This window comes from Empidonax traillii, unplaced genomic scaffold (genome assembly GCF_003031625.1).
Source record: "Empidonax traillii isolate 1590-97213 ecotype Southwest subspecies unplaced genomic scaffold, ASM303162v1 scaffold161:size1573837, whole genome shotgun sequence".
NCBI classification, from domain to species: Eukaryota; Metazoa; Chordata; class Aves; order Passeriformes; family Tyrannidae; genus Empidonax; species Empidonax traillii.
Window position 1 is genome coordinate 1,189,506 of NW_020955354.1, and position 18,934 is coordinate 1,208,439.

Consider the following 18,934-nt stretch of genomic DNA (forward strand, 5'->3'; position numbering starts at 1 on the left):
CAGCACGATATATCAGCCTGGAAGAACAGGCACCAAATTAAACTGAACCTGAAAGAGGGACAACAAATCTTAAGAGCTTCTCCCACAATAAACAATGCTTCCCTGGCCATCTTTATGAGAATTTTGCTATTGTGTGCTACAGCCTGCTTCCACCTATCATTGCAGAAAGGGAGAGATACAAATCAGAAGTCAAACCTAGAAACTGGAAATCAGTTAATCTCTTTTATGATTATTTATCCTATCTTTGAATAATCCTGTGAGGATTGCCATTAAATTTTCGAGGCCAATGAAAAAGTTATTTAAATGAATTCCAAGGTCACTGTCTCTCCTTTGATTGTTACACTGGGTTGTTCAGCAGCAGCTGCATCCCTCTGTGCTCTTCTAGTTTTAGATGTTTTCTGTTCATAAAATGAATGGGAAAATAACAACAACCCTCCAGGCCCTTAGCCCAGATGCTCCTGTGTGCTGCTGGGACAGGGAAGGAAGCCCACAGGCCTGCAGTGGGCACCTGTGATAGATGTGCTTTTAGCAGATGCACGGTCGTGTTAAGTGTCTGCTGACATTAAAACTAAAAGACTGAGCAAGGGAAGCAACTCTTGCAGTCCCAGGTGAGAAGAGAAAGGTTGCAGTCAACAGTCAACACAAGGATGCTCTGAGCCTACTCCAAGTACTGACATCCCCTGAGCCTCTGGGGGTCATGGCTGGTGGGAACACCCAAGGGACTTGGAGGTGTTAATCCAAGAGCACTCTCACAGCCTCGGTCTTTTCTCGCAGAAGACAAGTAGCTGCCCTGGAGGTGCAAGTCAGAGTTACTCTCCATATAGCTGCCCAAAACCAGTCAGGATTTAACGCCTGGCTCCACTAAACAGTCCTGGACAACTCCTCTGACCTCTCCACATATCATCTTACTCCTCTTGCACAAAAGGACCTCAGGCTGCAAGGGCCAAGGCTCCAACAGAAAAGAGCCCATGGATTAAGTGTAAAGGGGAAGTGTTACAAGACAGGAAGTCAAAGCTTACAACAATCGGTGCTAGGGCATCTGGTACGCACTCTCGGTAACCATTTTTAAAACAGATGTCTAAATGAAGTGAAAATTCTGCTATCCCAGTTTATTTATAATCAATCTTCTCATTTGCACTGCGCAGCCAGGCAGATAAGTAGCTGCTTCCTTCGGTGCAGTCACTGTCACACAGCTTAGTTCAGCTGCACCCTCAGACAAGGGCAATCAAAGGTCCCCACATCACTCTGGGGACAGATGTGGCAGACAAGTCCCTTCCTTCCAGAATCCCACCATAGGGCACAGGACAACATTCACTCAGCACTTTGTCCTTTGCCCTGTGTGACCCCATGCAAGTGCAGAGGCAAAAGTCATGTGTGGAGAGAGCAACGCTGAAGTGAAAGAGTGAGGAGCAAATGGACACAGGAAAGGCTAACAAACAACCAAGCAACTCCTTTTCCATGGAAATACCTCTATTTGTTTACAGCAGCCTGTTTGGCACCATGGCAAAGACTCACAACAGACAGTTGCTCTAAACGTTTTCAGAAGCGAACTACTGCAAGTATTTCTACTGCTAAAACCAAGTTTTTCCAGTAGAAGACAACCAGAAAACCAGTCAAGCAGCTCCAGCTAAGCTCCTGCATGTGCTGGCAGAGTGCTGTCCCAAGGATATAAATCTGTTTCTCTGTCATTTTAGGACTCTATAAACAAACATTACGCTTTTGGTCATGTCCTCTCATTTCAAGACAACATTGTCTGAGGATCTGAAGTGTGTGTGACAAGCAAGAGATAAAAGATAACATTGAGGCAGTTGTGAAGAAGCAATTTCTGACATGAAGAACCCTAGAGGTAAACTAAATTGCAAATAAAGATTTTGAAGAATCATTACATTTCTGTCATCAACAGACTTCCTGAATACTGTTATCATGTACCAGCTATTTATTGTATCATGCCAGCTCTACATCCATCTATAGCTGCATACCAAAAATACCTCCATTAGCCTGATGAGAAAACAAATTTGAAGCACAAAGCATGTCCTGCTTTCAGCAAATGGGGCACTTGCAGTTCAGACTACACTCACAGAAGATTTACAGACAACTTCAAGAAAGAACAACAAAAATCTCAAAAAGTTCAGATGCACCTTTGCTCTCTAAACATTTAACACCTGAGGATAACACCTTTGGTTTCTCCATTCTTAATCCCTGAGGAGCAGTGATCTCTCAACACAGCAGAACGGCCTGTTCTTATGTGTGCCCCATTGTTAACTTTGAACATACACCTGTACAGATAAAAACAAGAGTATGTAAATGGAGGAGGTGGAAACACAATCCTTGCAGCCAGGGAAATGATACACAGAAATCCCCTTTTATCACACATGCAAGAACACGTTCTCTTCTGCCATGGAAGTTTTTAACACGCAAAGACTTCTTATGCATTGTGTAAAGAGTAGCTCTCAGGTTTGACATGAGGCAGTTTACAGTTCCTTCACCGGTACAGAAGAACATAAACTGCAACAGCTGCAGATTCCCTTGCATAATTTAGCCATCTGCATTGCAGACATCTGATGGAAAATCATCCTCAAATTTGCCAGGGAAGGAGAATGACATAAGCAGCTGTTTCTCCCCATATTCACAGGTATGAATTTGCAACTGTGTTGGTTGCATGTTCACTTAATACTCATAATGGTCAGAGCCACCAGGCCATGCCCAGATCTCCACATTTCTGCTTTAAAAACAATTCAAAATTTAAAACAAATCATCTTGTGAAGGATCAGGAGCCGAAGGAATTTTGTGCATCCTTCTTCCTCTGGGTACTTACTCCCACCAAACCATTCATCTCCTCCTCACCAGCAGCACTTCCCACCCAGGTATAATTCCAGATACTTAAAGACAACAACGTTTCAAGACTTGATGCTTTCTTATAAGACTAAGAGGAGCATCTTCAATGTGATATTGAATTCAAATTTTCAACAGCTAGAAATGTGTGCATGCATGCACAGATTCAGACTCCCCCACCTCACCACTGTACTTTTAAAGGTAGGTTTGATTTGACCAGGTATTACACTGCTTAGGGATCAGTGACAAGCAAACAGCTTTATGGCTTTACAAAAGACAAAGCCTGTGAAAGGTCAGCCTGGGAAGACTCTGGGGAGCTACAAATGCAGAATTAGAAGGAAAACACTTAAGCAGTTGGGATTATTGTAGTCATGCTACATTGATGCAGTCGCAGCCTAATGCTTTGGCTGCGTGGGCTGCTCATCCCAGAGACAGGAGAGCAGTGCAGTGTCTCGTCCACATCATTATCACCATCTCACTGGCATTACCACAGCCTCACAGTGCACTCAATCTGTGCGTGCAATGAGCTGTGCAAATCCAATCCCAGCACAGGCACACAGAAGAAAAGTCCCTGCCTGTTTCCAGCAGCTCTTCAGTGCGAAGTTGGGGCACAAAATGATTACAGCCTGGTCACCCCTTCTCCTATCCCTATGATTTGCCAAGGTGGTAGTGGCCCCACCCCAGACACCACCTACATATTTTCTATACTGCCATAACTGTTTCAAATCCCAGAATCACTGAAAGTGCTCAGGAGAAGAGTCATAACAGCTTTAGACAGTTACAGTACCAGTTAAAACTATTTATTTTAAAAGAAGACAGTTGGATCACTCCATTACCTAAATCAGATCAAACTGAGAAGTGAGCTTAACTAAATGTATCCTCCAGGAACCCTGTCTGCATCCGTGCTGTGTTCACAGCTCTGGCAGAAGAGCCACCTTCAGCCAGCAATAGACCTTGGGAGGGGAAGGCTCACCACGGAGTAAACAAACATCAAGCAGGGTCTGCAGGCTGCCCCCATGGGATTTACAAGACTACAGCTCTGATGAACTGCATAACACATGCTTCTGCCTTCATTTCTGGTCACACTGAAGGATATCTTCTGATGTAAAGGGTTCAGGGTGAATATTCTCCAAGGCTAACCTCAGCCACAGGCTGTTGCCTCCCAGGGATTCCTGAGAGTCAAGCAGAGGGAGAGATTTCTGCTTCATCTTGCCCTCAGAGCGTGTGCTCTCTGCTTCTAAGCTCACAGGGAGCCCTGGCTGTGCCAGGCTCCTGAAAGCACTCTTTGAAAAAATATACCTCTACCTGCCCAGCACAGAGTCCAGCATGCATCCAGGAACAATCTTTCAGCTAATCAACATCTTTATGTAAAACAAACTAAACCCCAAAAAATCACATGGTTCCTCATTTTCATTCCAAGTGTGGTTTCAGCTTCCAGCTGTTGGAGATTACAATGCATGTATATACCCTCTCAGTCAAACTATGTGGTGCAATTGGTAGAAATCAGTGTTGGGAGACGATGATGCCTCCTATCATCCCTCCTGGGAGGGAAAAGAAGAGATGGAAGGTGCATCAGCTGGCACTGGGAGATATGAATTACACTTCCTACACCAGCTTTGAGGAACATGGCCCTGAGTAGGTGTTGAAAATTAATCTTCCCCTATTGAAATGTGAAAGAGAGACAACAGTATGGTTGCCTCAAGGTGAAATTATTGAGAGTTTATGAAAAATACCACCAGAAGGTTTCCTTCTCAATTAAACCAGAATTATTCCACATCCAAAAAAAGGCTCTCCTCCCCACACATACCTTCTCCACTGCCAGGTGAACAACAGAGTTTTGCTTTGGGGAGGCAAAAGAAGTTGCACTGCTTTCCCTCACACTCTACTCCCCTGTGGAAGACTTTAAGCTTTGGATTTAGCAATGAAAATGCCAGAGAAGAGAGGTTAGATGAAATAGCTTTGGATGTTCAGCTCACAAAAACAGCATAACAAGCAAATTACTTCCTAGGATGCAATTTTTATAAGACATCAGCAAAATGGATGCAATGCAAAGAAATCTTCCTAAGAAAAGTACATCCCAAAGCATTCAAGCTTATGGGGCATAGGGGTTAAAAGCAATACTGACACTGGCTGTTACTGTGAAGATATCTGTAAAAGATATCAAGAAGAGATGCTATGAAGAATGAACACTTTTTGTCCAAAATCAGAGCAGAAGTGGCTACCGACTGAGATCTATTCATCTACTTAGGAGAAGCATGCTGGGATGGTCGGCCAACCACAAGCAGTCAGGACCCCAGAAGACACAGCTCCTCCATCAGCACAATGCCTCAGTATCAAAGCAATGGATTCATTTATTAGTAGCTCAGAAAGACATCATCACTTGCCAACTCACCATCTGAAAGGGCACAAGAAGCAGACAGGCAGGCAAGCAATCTTTCACTGTAGGTTTCTCTGTTCATTATTTGCTCTTTACACAAGTTCTCTACCTTGCACAGAATAAAAACTTAAGCCATAAAGTATTTAGGAAGATAAAGTTGACAATGAAAACTCTACTGGTAATGATTCAAGTAGCAGAGATACTGTAAGGCACCTTCCAAATGAGAGCCCTGCACTGTATATTGAGCTTATTCAAGCAGGGAAATTCAATTATTTCAGAAAAAACCCAAACTAGTGGTTAATTCTTAAAGCTAATTCCCACTGTTAACCCATCATTAGAGGCAAGCAAAGTCAAGTCATAAAAATAAGTTATGCTTCATTCCTATCAGAACTCACCACAAGAGCATTAAGGGCTTATATGTACACTGGGGTCAAGCCTGCAGGAGGACAGTCACCCAATTCACACGTTCAAATGCAGACTTTTAACAGCTAAAATTACCTAAGTCCTCTAAAAGAGCACTCTGAACACCTAAATAATCTATAACAAATACCCAGAGACTGGGGGGGCTCTCCCTTCAGCTGTCACCTCTCAGCTGCCCCATGGCCGTAGCTACTCCTCTGTAATAGTCTCAGGCAGTAAGAACTCGTTAGGAGAGAGGGAAAGCAATAGCAATCTGAGAAATGAGGCAGCAAATCCCCAAAGAAACTAATGTTCCCTTCACACCACCTGCCACACATTCACAGGAAGATTTTTTTTTCCTGCTTGGAATAGCCTTCACAAATGTCTTCTTTAATAGACAAACTAATTGCTCCCTACTGGAGGTGAGCATACAGCAATGCATTTGAACAAATCTACCAAATTTCACAAAACCCAAATACCTACAGCTCAGCTCCTTTCCTACTACCCTGCATTCTGCCCTCAATACCCAACAACTGCTCCCAGGTAAGTTGTTCAACATACACACTGTCCCCAGAATATCACCACGCCACAGGGCAAGTCAAGGTCCAGCCCAAAGTCAGGGCAGCGCAAACCACCCCAAAAGCTTGGGTTTGCCAACACTTCCTGTTGTGAAGATGAACCAGAGCATGTCAAGGCTCCTCCCTTCAAGTCCTGGCATGGGCTGTAAACAGGCTGCAAGCCATCAGCTCAAGCTTTGAAATCTTATCTGTGTGCATACCCAGTAGCAGATGGGGTTCCTAAGCTTGGGGGCCAAAAAACGGACATCTGCCACAAGCCAGGGAATACCAAAGGCAGAATCCTACTTCCTTTGCAATGTTCAGATGCCTTCCACACCTCAACTGTTGCAATACTGGAGCAGCTTGGAGGCTGGGCACGGCTTGCTAGATAAAACTCCTACACAAGGTGAAATGTTATCTCCACTTCACAGACTGGAAACTGAGACAAATATTTAGTGACTTGGGTCATGACTGTACAAATCAAAGCAAGGCAAGAACTAAACTTTCACATCTCCAGGCCAAGGTTATCACTTTTATCACTGGATCATCCTTTTTTTTTATGATCTTACCCTGTTCAAAGAGCACAAACTGCTTCAAAAAAAATATAATCTCATATGAACTGTGTGCTCCAGTATCAAAAGACCAACACAAAAGAGACAACGGACTCAGTCATTTCTGGTTTCACCCCTTTCATTAGGTATACTATCAAGTTTTACTGCACAAGCTAGTTATTAGGGTTTTTATACTCTTCACATTCCTATTTATAGCAAGTACCACTAAAAATCTGTATTGATTTTTATTTTTAAATCCTCGAGAAACATAAGTGGGATTGTCATTAAAGGAAAAATCCATGTTGAGTTCTTCATCTTCCTGATTTGCTGCCTTTTCAAGAACTTCTGTTTTAATGTGTGATTAAATCTCCCTGAAAATCATTCCTGTAATTAGTGTAATGAGGTGGGTCACTGCACTGGCAGGTCACTGCACTGAACTGTTTACAGTCCCGAAGATTTTTAGTGATGTTCAAATATCAAGCAACATCCTACTGTAGACTCACATGCTTTTAAATATTGAAGAACCTAGTCAGTGTCTCCTCTCTCTGAAATCAACACTCAGAACCTGCTTCACTTAAGTGGAAGCATATTCAGAAGGCAAGAATCTACCCATTTCTACCTGGTTTACATGAACAGTATATCTGCTTCAAGAGCCTGACAGTAACATTCAGCTAAGAAGTACATACATACAATGAACAGAAAGTTGGCATAATTTATGCTTGCACAGGGAAACATTCTATTATACATCCCATTAAAAATACACTAAGGCAACGGTAAAATTAGGAACCTATGGGATGTAGAGAGTCAGGAAGCACAATTATGAAACTGAAGCAGGTCTCTTCTCTTCGTAGACCTGTCCAGACTCCGAAACAGCAACACTCATCATCTGACTGTCCTTACACAACTATTCTGTTTTTTCGGTGATCAGGGCACTGCAATGGCCCATCCTCACATCTGCACTGCTTCACCAAGAAACCCACCACAGAGACAGGCACTGCCCATGACCTACATCACAGTCCAGAAAGCCTGCCTTGTTCAAAGCTTTCTGTGATTACTCTAAAGCAAGGAGAACATTTTCACAGGGTCTAGTGGGAACAGGATTGAGCACCTTGACACATAAATATCTGCTTCAGTATCATCCCATGGAGTAGGATACACGGCTGTATCACAGGGATATGGCATCTGACAAGATTCCAGATACACAACCTGCCTTACACACTACAAACTTCCAGTAATCCAGATCTGCACAGGTCTAACAAGAACAGCTTTCCAGCTATCTACCATTTTTCTTTATTCTAGAGGCTTTACATCTGAAGGCAGATGCCAAAAGCTCTCTATGTTGTCACTGAACACAGCCAATGTTTTATTTTAAAAATCACAGATGTCATATATGACAGAGACAAATAAAAATTAAAGGATATTTCCAGCCATTCTACATTTAGTGCTACTCAATGTTTGGATAACCCACAAGCCTTTAACCTCTATGGGTGCAACTGCATTGGTTGACATTAAAAAAATCTTTGATTGAATAATGAATTATCATGGGAAAAACTATATTTATTTCCAAAAAATTTCATTTTTTTCTTTATCACAGGCTGGCAATGTTAGGCTGTTGCTGACCTGTGCTAGAAAGGCTATTTTTTTCAGGCTGCAGAGTAGATTATTCTTCAGCCGTTTCAACTCGTGGCCTTTCAGATGATGCTGCCAACAGACATCCCAATTAGTGCTTGCTGCAATGTACCTTGCTTTCATAAGGAACCAGTGGGGGTCTGAAAGGGAGACTTATTTATTTATAGTTGTAAAACATGGTTTGAAAGAAATAGATTTGATTTCATGTGCACATTTTGGGTTTGCTTTACTTCATATTTAAAGCAAGCAATGGATTCCTACATCCTAATCTCACCACATGCAGCAGTAAGAAACAAAAACCAGGCCACTGGAACCAATGATGGTGTGCTGGCAGGGAGAGATCCAAGTCCACTGCTCAGTTAGAAGCTGGAGCCCTTCATCTTATACTGGGCTAATTGGTTGGGATTCTTAATAAAGAGTTCACAAAGTGGCTTAAAACCTTGGGTTTTAATGCATGGGAGGGAGGGGGGAAGGAGTGAAGGGTGTGAAAAGCTGTTTTTCAAAGACAAATTGATAAAACCACTCCCTGGGCAATTAAAAACCTGCACAGCTGAATAGCTGACTTTGGAAAGCACCAACTGCATAATTTACGGGGTTTGTTTTTAAAGGGAGTGAAAATATTTGAGGACAAGAAAGGAATTTCACAGACATTTCAACAACACATCAAAACTATGGTGCATTTTATAATTTCAAGATTTATTTCTGCCCTCCCTTCCACTGGGAAGAAGCAAGCAAAAGGTCTATTAGGCTGCCTTTTCTTTGCCTTCCCTCCTTATCCAGGGAGGAAAAACCATGATGGTTCCAATATCCTACTAAGGATATTGACAGTTTTTCTAACCTTAAGTCCTGCAATCAGCTTATGTGGCCTAGGAAGAGGACTGGGAAGACCACAGGTTTAACATGAACTTAAGCTCACATATAAGGAAAAGCATTGCAAGAAAAAGATGTTATAGTTTAATCCTTTAAAAAGCAAATGCACACTCACATTAATAGTACAGCCAAAGCACCTTTTTCTTCTCTTTTACCTCTGGCATCAGTACTGGACCACAAACTTTGCTCTGGCTGATGAGGTATGAGAGGGGGACAAAGCAACCCCAAGCAAACAGGGTTGACTGACTACAACCACCAATTAGCATCAGAGACTACTGAGATCTGTGCTTGCTGAAGGTACACAGGGAGGCTACAGCTTGTAGTGGTGCCAGGACATTATTCTGCATCAGGCTGCAAGAACAGGTACGTTTTAAAGTGTCAGGGATGTCACTTGTGTTAACAAAACATAATGAAAGTAACTCCCGTGCATGAAAATCAGACACTTTTGGAACCCATTCCTGAATTGACTTCCAATTCTGGACTTTAATCACCACTCAGTAGCATTTGAATTGACTTATCAGAGACTTGGTTGGGTAGAGAAAAATGCTAAGAAAAATGCAGAAAGGCAAGCATGTGGGGTTTTTATCCCTCTGACAAAACAGAGTCAGAAAGACGACAACACTCACTAATTTGGCAAATTTTTTGGACAGAATTATTTTAAAAATTGTGTTTGACTCAGCAAACAGTTTGATGGGGAGACTGAAAACACAAACAGGGCCCTTTTTTTGTGCTCAAGTGACTCGGGAGCATTTTAAGTCCCAGCGAGTCCCTGTGTCACTAAAGCATTTAACAACACTTGACTGGCTGCATAAACCACATTTAGAGACATTCAGAACCCAGCTGTCATCCTGGGCATCTAAATAAATTGATCAGCTGCAGGCACAGATATTCAAAAAGCACATACAGCTTTTACTCTCATTGCTAATAGATGCCTATCATGACCTGCATGGGTGCCTTTAGTTATGTTATTGTACAGAAATAGCTTTAGTTGGTGCAAAAAATTCTTTGTTACAGGCTTGGAAATAGGCCTACTAATGTAGCTCTGCTATCTCATGTTACCAAATATGATCAATCCAAGTAGAAACTCAAAATCCTTAGGGAGAGAGGGCCATTTCTTTGTTCTTTTGTATAGTGCAGGAGAAGTCAGTTTTCAGGTATAATACCACACTGAAAAAACACTTCAGATGTCTGCAAGACTCCAGTCTGGATACATCCAGGTTAGCACTAAGCTCACGACCAGCAATTATGAAATTTCATCAAAACGTTTAAGTAAGGAGCACGACCCTGCACACCCCTCACAGATGGCTGAGGAGGGAGAGCTCCTTCAGAGCCTGACTGGCTGGGTGACTTTTTACCTATGCTAAATATTCAGATTTATTGAACATCCTCTTAAGGGCTTTACAAAGGAGTTTCAGAAGGTTAAAAATCCTGGTTTGTGTCCCTACTGACCTGCAAAACCAAAGCAGGATGAAGTCATCCTGCCCGCCCACGCTCACCCACCTTATCTCAGGGCCAGCAGTAACAACCCCAAGCATCCCAGGTTCTGTTTAATGGTTGTGATACATTATTGCACAAAAGGTATGAGGTCTCTGATCCCAAAAGGTCAAAGTTGCATCCTGCAGACCTTCCTGATGTGTTCAAATCACATGTATCTGCTCTCGTGAACTTAGTTATGCCAGGCAGCACTTAAACAAAACACGCTGCGATGCCTTCGACTGGGCCAGTAAGTGCAACTGATTGTAAATAATTATAGTGTGGTCCTCAGGGATGATCATTAGCAGCCAAAGGCATGGAGACCCAACTGGCCACCTTCATCACAGTGCCTAATTGCGCAGTTCACAGGTATTTACCTGGTTCTGTTTGGTTCAGCTGTATCTTCAGCACTTGAGGGGCAAGGTGCAGATAAAAAGTGGCCAATTCCCCACACGCCTTTTCACACTATACTCTATTAATGCACTGGCCATCTGCATATGCAACTAAAGCATCACTGAAATAACTCTCCTCTAGTGAAACAGCTTCCCAAGAACACAAGACTCTGTGTGTGTGTGTGCTGGTTTGGGCTGGGATAGAGTTCATTTTCCCCACAGTACCTGGTATGGAGCCATGATTTGGACTTGTTCTGCAAACAGTGTTGGTAATTCAGGGATGTTTTAGCTATTGCTGAGTAGTGCTTATACAGTCCAGACTTCTTCTGCTCCACACCCCACCCCACCAGTGAGGAAGCAGGGGGATGCACAAGGAGTTGGAGGGGACACAGCCAGGACAGCCGACCCCAACTGCCCACAGGGATATCCCAGACCATATGCTGTCATGCTCAGCACACAGAGCTGGGGGAAGAAGAAGGGAGGGAGTGATGGCATTTCTCTTCACAAGTCACCATTATGTGTGATGGAGCTCTGCTTTCCTGGAAATGGTCACAAACCTGCTGGTCAATGCAAAGTAGTGAACGAATTCCTTGCTTTGTTTTGCCTGTGCATGGCTTTTACTTATTCTTTATCTCAGTCCATGGGTTTTGTTTTGCCTTTATTTTTTCAATTCTCTCCCCCATCCCACCACAAGGCAGTGAATGAGTGGTTGTGTGGGGCTGAGTTGCAGCCGGGGCTAAACCCCAACAATCTGCTAGAAAAACTCCCAGTCACATGTATGCTGCACGGTGACAGGGTTTTAAGTACTCACTAATTCCAAGCCAGTATTGAAATCCCCTCGCTTATTCTTAGTTACACAGAAGTATAGCCTGTGTTATGAGTCTGTTTTGCACATCTCTTTCCACATTTTTTTTTTATTAATACGTAATTTTAAGGAAAAAACTCTCTCATCCTGAGCTATCAAGGTTAAAACAAGTAAGATATTTGCTGGTCTGCTTCTTCTACCGGAGTAATTTATCTCCTAATATTCATAAGGTGACTCCATTAACACATTTACGAAGCGCTAAGAGAAGAGCTTTTAATCATGGAGATAACTGTTTATGATAGTTGTCTGTCATTAATTAGTTTACAAGCCTTACACACACTGTTGAGGATGCCCAGAGAAGACTCTTACAAACACAGATCTTTTACACATGTACAAGCTGTATTTTGCATATACCTGAATGTAAATAAAATGCCCCAAACATTCATGCTACATTTAAAACTGAGTTGTTCTGTCAAGGAATATTCTTTATCCCAGCTGGAAAATGTTACCAGAAGACTGCAAAAGCACAATTTAGGCATTTGATTTACTTTTAAAACAGTATTTGCCAAAGTACTGCTGTACCTTGGTACAGAATGCCACCTAGTACAAAACATACCTAGCTGGAAGTGTCTCTCCTTCAAAATAGGTCATGTAATATCGTTATTCCTAAAACTGTATTATTTGTGCTCTACAAAATATTTTAAAAACCCTAAAAACTGAACAGAACCCTGTTAAGGTTTATAACTAACTTGAACTTACTATAAAATCCAATTGTAATTGTATATATTAACTTATTTCTCATCTGGCTTCCTAAAGGAATAAGGTTTACAGGGCCAACTGTATTTATTCCCCTTCTTCCTCCTCCCAAATACATGACTGGATTCCTTTGCCCATTTACTAACTCAAAAAAAGGCAAAGCTTTTAAATACTACTAAATCTCTGTAAACATATAGAGATTTGGGGCTGGAGAGAGGGGACACATCCCACACCACTGTGCAGAGAGAGGGGAAGGAGGGAAATTTAGGAATTACATTTCTGTTTGGCAGCAGTTGTTCAGCCAAACCAGTAAGCGTACAGCTCCCGAGGAGCAGCAATCCACGCTGTCACCTGCACACCAGGGTGCATGGAAATCTAGGGAAGGAAGGATTTGGGTAATGAAGGATAACTCCTGAGCAAACCAGGCTCCATCAGTTCTGCTACTTGTTTTTCAGACCAGGCGTTAATCTCCGGTCCCACTTTCATTAGTACAAACAATCCAGTGAACACAGTGACAAAACAGCGGTCACCTGCTTCAGAGGATCAAATTCTCAGACATTTCATTGGGCAAAGGAAACTCATTATAGTATGTTTTTCAAATGAGTCTTATGAGCAGACCTTCAAAAAAGGCATTTTGGAGCTAACTCCTGCTGGCTTAAAGGGAAACAGGATTTCAGCCTCCGTGCCAAGACCCTCAGCTGTGAGCACACAGGCTGCCCCCAGAGTCCTAACCTTTAAATCCGTGCCCTTGAAAATGAACATCTCACCCCAGTGCCACTGCCAGCACAGTGCCACTGCTCTTACAGCAGAAAGAAGAGGCAGAGGCTGTGTATCACCCAGGATAGCAGATTCAACCTGAACTGTCCATTGCAGACACAATCAGTTGGTAGAACCAGCTATGTAGCTGAAACAAGTTACATCCACAGCAAACAAAGAGGTTAATGAACTCTTTCCCCCAGCAGCATTCAGGACAATGTGGCTGGAACAGCCTTCTGAAAGCAACCCACTGCATTTTATTGGTCAAGCTAAAACCTCAAGTAATGAAAAAGCTCAGCCCAGTGCATTTTTGACAGAACAGTTAGTAGTATCACCACCAGATCTGCATTAGTTTTAAAAAGACCTGGGGACTTTCTGAACTTACATCTAGTTTTGGCATTGTTCAGCACAATATACAATGACTATCATCGCTTACATTGCCAGAGAAACTGCAGCAGAGGAGTGAAAATGCTCAAAACAACACAGTAGCAGCCAAGAACAAGAACTGAGAAGCTCATGGTACTCGAGTTGAGTTGTTCTATCAACCAGAGTTGTAGCAAACAGTACTGAAGAGAAGCTGAAAATGGGAAATCATGCTGTAAAGTGATTAGTCCTCTAACTATTTAAGCATCATTACACTCTTCAATTATGTTCTGACTCAGCCTACAAAGTGTCCCTCTCCCAGCAGCACATTTCCATCCTAAATATGAAGTCAGCAACTTCACAAACATTTCATGCCTTGTGTATTTAACAATCATCACAAACAAGAAAAGCCTGGACTCTGAGTTAAAGGTTCTGTGGAACCTCCAAGGAAAATCATCACTGATTTTGTTAGCAAGCATTTGGCTGCAAGTACAGAATAGAAAACAAACTCACATGGTGCATGGAACATCACTAGCACAGATGAATGATCTTTTATAAACTTGTCGAAGTCCTCATCAGTCAGGTGATAAACTACATTTTCTTCGTCTGCCCAGGGAGTCTCTGGAGGTTGTGGCTGAGGTGCCTGTGGGCTACAAGACAAACAGAGCTTAAGAGCAGCTTTCTGGTACTAAGCAGTCATTTTGGCAGGTCAGACTGTAAGGAAACACTTTGTGCAGATGTTCATACAAGTGAGAAACACCAACCCTACTGAACAGCTTCCATAATTGTACCCACCCAGAAATCACAAGCACTAAAATGCAGATAAAACTGGAGGAGGAATAAAAAAACCCACAAGAAGCTCATGAGACAGATCAGCAATGGAAGGGGATGGAGACAGGAGATAACCAGACTGCTTAGTTATTACGTTATAGAAATCAGATGCATTTTCTATCACTCTTTCACCCTTCTCAGCAGGATGCTCCTTTTCTCACAGCATTCACACTTTGTAGTTCACAGGAGTCGATGCACATGAAAGAAAAGAGTAGCGAGCAGAAACAGCCAATTTAGCCCGTCACCTTGGATACTGACAGCATGACTAGGGCTGACTGAGAAGGAAGGAGATGCAGTGCTGGGACCATGAGCCAGCTACACACACCACTTCCCCAGGAATGTGTGGTTTTACCCTGAGCAGCTCTTGTGGCCCAGGGAAGCATCACTCTGTCCTCCCTCTCAGTGGGCTGGTAGGCCTAACTCGGCAAACCTACTCAACTGCATGCTTAACCTAAAAGGTGTTATGTTCTACCAACTTCAGTATGATTGCACAAGAGCTTAACCGTTTTTGATGGATCAGAGCCACAGAGACTACTCAAAGACACAGTGGCAAGTCTGGAAACTGAACCTACGCTCCTCTGGACCAGTTCAGTGCTCACCATCCCACTGAACAATTGGTTTTGGCTTTTATTAATGTACATTAAAAAGATAATTCGGCAGCTGTGAACTAAACTATGCTAATTGACATTTTATTTAATAAAGCAATGTTCACAGAAAGGATACCCAAATGCACCAACACTGGGAGCCAGACTTTGAAGCTGTTTTATCGTTGCCAGTTGTAGTAATGAGTTCCAAATACCCCCCAAATTCCCCAAATTCTTTGGCAAAGTACAGGTCTGGATTTGACCCCACCTCCAATGAAAGCAGATTTACTACTTTTGATTAAAATGTATTATTGTGTTATCTGCCTGGAACAAGGAATGGCAAACAGATGATAACTCATCCTGCCTTGCTCATTTCTAGGCTGAAAGCCTAGTTCGATAAAAAAAGCAGTGGAGAGATACACAGATTCAGATAGCAAATTCTGTGGTGTAAGCAATGGGTATGATCCAAGAATACCAAGCAATCCATACAAAACTGTGATGCACACCTCTGCTGCTGCTTATACGATAAACATAGTGAGAAGTAAACATCAAAGCAAAGACTGGAGCTGCACCTGACCAAGCAGAGGAGAGAGACAAAAGAGGCGGGTCCCCATTTGCAGGAGTTTACTCTCTAAAAGCTTAGCAGATAGTCAGTTTGCTTGTTGCCAAGCCTGTAAGAGACCAATAATCTCCAGGTAACCTGGGAGAGCGAAGGCTTTCCAGAAAAAAACACGACACTTAACAGATTTGGAAGGTGGGTTGAGTAGGCAGAGCATGATGAACATGGACACAGCATCTACAAAGCACTGGGAGAACATGGTGTTTAGCACGGCCTGGCATGACCTATTTCACTCAGGAACTGGAAAAGCAGGGCACAGGATGTTTATTCAAATGGCCCAATTTAAAATGCTGTGCATGCTAATAAGCCTACACAGGAGTGGTTAAGAAACACCTCAAGCCCTGGAGGAAGCAACAAGCAAAATCTAAAATGTCATTTAAAGCTGACACAAGGCACATCCAACACCTGATTAGGATGACAGAAGTCTGGAAGAATTATCAAAAGCTAATTCAATTAAAAGCACAGAACAAGTCCTTGATTTAATGGAGCAGCTGATGCTAAGGAAGGGTCTGAGAGGAATCTATGAAAACAGCAAGACAAACTAAGCAGCTCTTGAAGGCAGTAAGAAGTTGTCTGTCTTGCCTCCCATTCAGGTTGATACAGCTGTGTATCAGATTTAACAAAAAGAACAGTGGTATATGCAAGATAGCATCTCTAGTGTTATTGTGTGCTAAGGTTGTACCATGGTTTGTCTCTAACATCTCATGAAAACATCTGAAACTACGTGACACAGTAGCCAGTGCCTATTAGAAAGATGAGAGAGGTTAAGTGTCTGTAAGACTGATGCATTAGCACACTTCAGCATAAGAAAGAAGCACCTTCAATAAGTGGTTAAAAAAAAAAAAAAAAAAAAAAAGGTGTTGGAGCCCCTCAAACTATCAGTTCTTGTCCTGAGAGGAAAAAGCAAGGACAACATTCTTTCACTAATTTAAATAATTCTAACCTTCACAAAGTTATATCATGTCCTCCCCAAAAATCAGCATAAGATCAAGTACTTTCAGCACTTTGCCAGTAACATTTACAGAGAAAAAAAAAAACAAACCAAGAAGGGGGAGAGGGAAAAGAGATGCTTTTCTGCAGCGTACCCAGTGTCCACAATAAACAGGCCATTTCATATGGCTCAGTGTCTGCTGGATTTGCTTTGGAGAATCCGTGACGACAGCACACGCATGCAAAGTACAAAAATGCACTGACTGTCCTCGCCATGGCCCTGCCTTGCCCCTGCTCCACAGAGCAATATCTTGAATCAGCGCGACCTCCTGATATGATTTGAATGTTATACCATTCTGAAACACAGCCTATACACCCTGTAGCTCTCTAACGACACTCCTTGGCTTTCCTGAAGCCCTTGCCATACCGTTTGACTATTTGCACTGCAGCTTCCTCAGAGTAATATAATATTATGTACGTAGCAGATTTACCCCTTATATGTTTTTTTAACTGCAGCATCAATTACTGGCAAAATTATGTAAATACACATAATTTCTCAATGTGGTTTCCTTAAAAGTTGTACTTATTATACAAAACAGGGGCACAAGGCTACTGCTCAGATCATCTTTTGGGAAACTAATAAGCATGCACTAAGTGAGGACAAACAGCTGTCTTTAGCTCTGGACTGCTGAAATATCAGCCAAAGCCCACAGTGGCTTGTTAGCAGAGATTATCATTGGAAAGAGCTTGCAGCTGTTCTGCTTTGCCTCCAGTAGCTGTGTTCACTTGCTGTCACAGCACTGATATAAAGACACTGCACATTACCGGGATTATCTGGATATTATGTGGGCAGACAGGGGAAAAAAACACCCCCAACATCTTATGTTTCACATATGGTAGCCAAGAGATAACCACATCCTTGCAGAACCGAGAAGCATAACAAAGTGCAGGTGATGAAGCCATATCCTTACTCCCAGGGCTGATCAGCTCCTTAGTGCTGCTGGAGTTGCCATCTTGATCTCTCACATCTGAAGATTTAATCGACTACATGAGGCTTAAAGACTGACTAAATTCCTCCTCTTTGATCCTCTGGGCAGTACTCATGCCTCCTGATGCTAACAGGAATGATGCTGTCACTTCATTTGTGGGTTCCAAATCCTGAAGCACTCAGTCTGCTGCTGCTGAAGACCCTGGGCTACCTGCAGCCATATGGACATTCCCATCACAGCCCCACTGGTACAGTAAGATACATCTATTCTGAGCCAGTTTTCCTAAGCTGTATTATTACAATAGTTTGCAACAGTCTGTTCCTTCCCATGAGTTCGTTTCCTTTTATTAGCTTCATTTCAGTATTGTTTCTGTGAGTGCAGCAAACAAGGGAGGGTTGCAAAGATGATGTCATGCCCAGGGCTCACTGCTAACGGGATTTTTCCATCGCCAGACTATCTCAGCTCTCTCAGCTGCTCTGTCAGCTTCACTGACAATGTGGTGATTTGCACCAGTTGAAGAGCAGCTGTACACACACTTGCACACTCTTCCTATGTCTCTGTCTCTCAGCATCTAGTCCCACAGGCTCATTCAGCCCCCCAAATGTTTATGACTGCAAATAGTGCCCTCTAGATAGAACAAGATGCTTCCAATACTTCACCCCATGACAGGAAACAAAGATGTAAAAATGACTACCTGTCTGAGGTGCCTTGATCTCCAGTCTGTCTCTGCAAGACACTTTAAAGGCTTCAGCTAAAGGCTGAAGAACCAACGAGAGCTGTGCACTTGGTATATACATTTTTAATAAAACAACAGAAGTCAAATGTTTTGCAAGGTATTAGGTTCAGGCATACAAGATCACTGATATTTTTAACGAAGCTGAGATCTGTGTATCTGCATTTATTTTGCTCCACCATCAGTCTCCTGCTACAGACAAGATGCAATTGTGAAATGCAAGGCATGCATGCTAAAAACCAAACATGAGGCAATCTCTCTGTATGAGTTTAGCTGATCTCAGAGGGGTAGTTTTGTTTGCTCTTCTGAGCAGAGGGAACGAGGGAGAGATGTCTGTTCCTAAACCATTACATTCTGTAAATAATGAAGAGTACATAAAAGGTGGAGTGCATGAAGTTCAATGCCTTACTTTTTCAGCCACTCTGCTATATCTGCTGCGGTAGCACCAAAGTTCTCGAAGTTGAACAGGAACTTTCCTTTCCTGTTAA

The 18,934-nt window shown here is 42.6% G+C and overlaps 1 protein-coding gene across 1 annotated transcript in view; it reads right to left on the bottom strand.

Annotated features, from left to right (window-relative positions):
• The window catches only part of PDIA5 (protein disulfide isomerase family A member 5), a 101,370-nt gene that overhangs the window by 37,024 nt on the left and 45,412 nt on the right, over positions 1-18,934 (bottom strand). Inside the window, exon 11 of the mRNA XM_027885120.1 lies at positions 14,274-14,410. Within this exon, the coding sequence (XP_027740921.1) occupies positions 14,274-14,410 (137 nt within the window). The remainder of the gene's footprint in view (positions 1-14,273; positions 14,411-18,934) is intronic.